The sequence below is a fragment of the Panthera uncia genome (assembly GCF_023721935.1).
Source record: "Panthera uncia isolate 11264 chromosome B3 unlocalized genomic scaffold, Puncia_PCG_1.0 HiC_scaffold_1, whole genome shotgun sequence".
In the NCBI taxonomy this organism is placed as follows: Eukaryota; Metazoa; Chordata; class Mammalia; order Carnivora; family Felidae; genus Panthera; species Panthera uncia.
Window position 1 is genome coordinate 73,390,195 of NW_026057582.1, and position 4,108 is coordinate 73,394,302.

Genomic DNA, 4,108 nt, shown 5'->3' on the forward strand with positions numbered 1-4,108 from the left:
GCCCTGCCAGGCAGCACAGATCAGCTGATTGCCTCGCCTCACCTGGCGTTCCCAGGCACCACGGGACTCTTGGCAGCACAGTGTCTTGGGGCAGCTCGAGGCCTCGAGGCTGCTGCCTCCCCAGGGCTCCTGAAGCCAAAGAATGGAAGTGGTGAGCTGGGCTACGGGGAAGTGATGGGTCCCTTGGAGAAGCCTGGCGGACGGCACAAGTGCCGCTTCTGTGCCAAAGTATTTGGCAGTGACAGTGCCCTGCAGATCCACCTGCGCTCCCACACGGGTGAGAGGCCCTATAAGTGTAACGTCTGTGGCAACCGCTTCACCACCCGCGGCAACCTCAAAGTGCATTTTCACCGGCATCGCGAGAAGTACCCGCACGTGCAGATGAACCCTCACCCGGTGCCCGAGCACCTAGACTATGTCATCACCAGCAGCGGCCTGCCCTATGGTATGTCCGTGCCGCCGGAGAAGGCCGAGGAAGAGGTGGCGGTGCCAGGCGGGGGCGTGGAACGCAAGCCCCTGGTGGCCTCCACTACAGCACTTAGTGCCACCGAGAGCCTGACGCTGCTCTCCACCGGTGCGGGCACAGCCACGGCTCCCGCGCTCCCTGCTTTCAATAAGTTTGTGCTCATGAAGGCAGTAGAGCCAAAGAGTAAAGCCGATGAAAATACCCCTCCGGGGAGCGAGGGCTCAGCCATCGCCGGCGTGGCAGAAAGTGGCACGGCCACCCGAATGCAGCTGAGTAAGCTGGTGACTTCGCTACCCAGCTGGGCGCTGCTCACCAACCACTTTAAGTCCACAGGTAGCTTCCCCTTCCCCTATGTGTTAGAGCCCTTGGGGGCCTCCCCCTCTGAGACCTCAAAGCTGCAGCAACTGGTAGAAAAGATTGATCGGCAGGGAGCCGTGGCAGTGGCGTCTACTGCCTCGGGCGCCCCCACCACCTCCGCGCCCGCGACCTCAACCACTGCGTCATCTGGGCCTAACCAGTGTGTCATCTGCCTCCGGGTGCTGAGCTGTCCTCGGGCCCTGCGCCTGCATTACGGCCAACACGGAGGTGAGCGGCCCTTCAAATGCAAAGTGTGTGGCAGAGCTTTCTCCACGCGGGGCAATCTGCGTGCACATTTCGTGGGCCACAAGGCCAGTCCGGCAGCCCGGGCCCAGAACTCCTGCCCCATCTGCCAGAAGAAGTTCACTAACGCCGTGACTCTGCAGCAGCATGTTCGGATGCACCTGGGGGGCCAGATCCCCAACGGTGGCACCACACTCTCGGAAGGCGGGGGAGCTGCCCAGGAGAATGGCTCCGAGCAGTCCACAGTCTCCGGGGTGGGGACCTTCCCCCAGCAGCCGTCCCAGCAGCCATCCCCAGAAGAGGAGCTGTCTGAAGAGGAGGAAGAGGACGAGGAAGAGGAAGAAGACGTGACTGATGAAGATTCCCTGGCAGGGAGGGGCTCAGAGAGCGGAGGTGAGAAGGCGATATCAGTGCGAGGTGATTCGGAAGAGGCGTCTGGGGCAGAGGAGGAAGTGGGGACAGCGGCGGCGGCGGCGGCCACGTCTGGGAAGGAGATGGATAGCAGTGAGAAGGTGATTCAGCAGCCTTCCCTGCCGCCCCCGCCACCACCACCCGACAGCCTGGATCAAACACGGCCCATGGAGCAGGGAGGCAGCGATGCCGCAGGAGGCATGGAAGAGGGGGGCAAACCAGAGAGGAGCTCGAGCCCACCGTCAGCACACACCCGGGAAGGGGAAGGCGGCGGCGGCGCCTCGGCGGAGGAGCTGAGTACGCAGGAGGCGATGAGAAAGGAGCCGGGAGAGAGCAGCAGCAGAAAGGCCTGTGAGGTGTGTGGGCAGACCTTTCCCGCCCAGGCAGCCCTGGAGGAGCATCAGAAGACCCACCCCAAGGAGGGGCCGCTCTTCACTTGTGTGTTCTGCAGGCAGAGCTTTCTCGAGCGGGCTGTCCTCAAGAAGCATATGCTGCTGGCTCACCACCAGGTACAACCCTTTGCTCCCCACGGCCCTCAGAATATTGCTGCTCTTTCCTTGGTCCCAGGCTGCTCACCGTCCATCACATCCCCGGGGCTCTCCCCCTTTCCCCGAAAAGATGACCCCACCATCCCATGAGCCTGTTTTCCTGCTCATGACCCAGGAAGCAGAAACCGAGAGCTCTGTAGAAGCACCTCCACAGGATTTACGAGCCCTTATTTGTCTTTTTTCTTTGAGTCCTTCCCCCGTGGCTTCTCTCTAGTCCCTGAGCTTGGAAATGGCTGTGCTTGCCAGGGGGATGGCCCCCTGATGATTTTTTTCTTCCCTCTTCACTCACTGTACCTGAGGAAAATAGTTTCTCTGCAGCTTTCACATTCCCAAGGGGATCCCCCTCCAGCTTCCCTGGGGTGACCCCTCTCCCCCCTCTCCTTTCTTCCTCTCCCTTTCCCTTTGGCAGGTGCACCTGAGCACCCACATTTGGAACTGCAGCCCAGCCCGAAGGGGCCGGCAGCTGTCCCTGGAGGGCCCAGTGCCACTCCTCTCTGGTGACCAGGTCAACCTGCAGGACTTCCTGTCCCAGGATGTTCCTGCCCAACTGGTGAGGGTAGGTCCCCTGTCTTTCTGGAACCAGTACACAGCTTTCCTGTCAAGGGACCTGCCCACCAAGCCCCGGAGTTCCGGCTCCACCTCCACTACCAGTTTAGGTCTGGCACCACCAGTGCTGTTTGGCCCAGGAACTATGGCTGGGAACGTGCCTCCAGCAATGGGATCCAGAGAGGCCAAGGAGAAGAGAGCCCCCCTCTTCCTATTTCGGTCTCCTGCATCCAAGGCAGTGCCTGAGAAGCCCATCAGAGAAGAAAAGTAGCAAACTGTACATTTCTTCTTTTCCCTGCTCTGGAAGGTGCCAGCAATGAAGATACAACAATATCTGTATCTGGCGGCTCAGCCCTAAGGGGTAGGGAGAAACGAAGAGCATATAGGACATTCTTCCCAGTAAACTCCCATTCAGGCAAAGGTATTGGCTGGTCAGTTTGCCAAGACACCTCCAGCTTCTCCTTTTCCTTCATCATGGCCTGTCAAAGTTAGGAAACGAGCAGATGTCTTAGCAGCAGGTCTCTCGTGGGATCTTTTGGGAAATGTGAAGTTCATGTCTTTAACAAGCATTATTGGTGAGGGTCATTGAAGGAGGAATGATGGAGAGTTGAAGAGCGTTGCTAAAGCATAGGGCTTGCTGGGAACACGTGAGGTTAAGAAAGGGGCATGATGTGAGGGAGGGGACCTCGAATTCTTGATTGGATGGGTCTCACGAATGTTCTTTTGGACTGTTAGTGACTTAGTGTGCAGCAATGCACCTCAGGTCATAGGGGATTTCCTAGCACTAGTGTGCTTCTAGTTTTAGATAACTCCCTACTTTGTACCCTGGCCCCTTGTATTTTCCTTGTCTTCCTTTCTCAAGGCCTGTTTCCTCCCCATTTTGCCTGTCTATGGACCAGGGCTTATGTCTTTGCCACCGTCTGGTTCTTAGAGTCCCAGACCTTGGGAGATGAGCTCTAGGTGGTTTTCTCCCTGCCTCTCTGTCTTGTAATGAGATGTAGTATTTACTCTTAACATAGGATCATTTGGAACAGGAGTCCTGAGGGGGAGAGAGTGAGGGTTCTGCTATTGATTGACTTGAATGATGGTTTCTCCTCCAAAGGTATAGGCTCCAGAGCTTCCTAACATAGTAAAATGTGAAGAGCAGACAAGGGAGATATTAGTGTCTTTCCCTTTTCATTAAAAGTGTTTTAACCAAATATTTGTGTGTTTTTCCTTATTTCATATCTAAATAGCCAGCTGGGGTGTGATACGGGCATTCCCTAACATTGAGATTCCCTTCCCACCTACATCTCCTGCCAAAGCTGAACATATGGTGTTGAAATATTTAATTTATTCAGTCTTGTCCTAAAACAACCTCCAGTGAATGTAATTTCCCTGTGGAAATGGAGTTTATGTTCTCAAAAAGTAAAGGATTTGTCCGTTGTGTGCAGTCATTGTCTAGATTCTTTTCTTTGCCTAGAACTTTCCACCACCAGGCTTTGTGGGGTTTTTGTTTTGTTTTGTTTTGTTTTGTTTTGTTTTGTTTTGTTTTGTT

At 55.7% G+C, this 4,108-nt stretch overlaps 1 protein-coding gene across 1 annotated transcript; it reads left to right on the forward strand.

Annotated features, from left to right (window-relative positions):
* Positions 1 to 6: 6 nt before the first annotated feature.
* SALL2 (spalt like transcription factor 2) lies at positions 7 to 3,770 on the forward strand (the record flags this gene model as incomplete). Its single annotated transcript, XM_049613138.1, has 2 exons — positions 7 to 1,986; positions 2,435 to 3,770. Coding segments are annotated over 2 exons (2,388 nt in total), but the record flags the coding sequence as incomplete, so codon positions are not given.
* Positions 3,771 to 4,108: the final 338 nt, after the last annotated feature.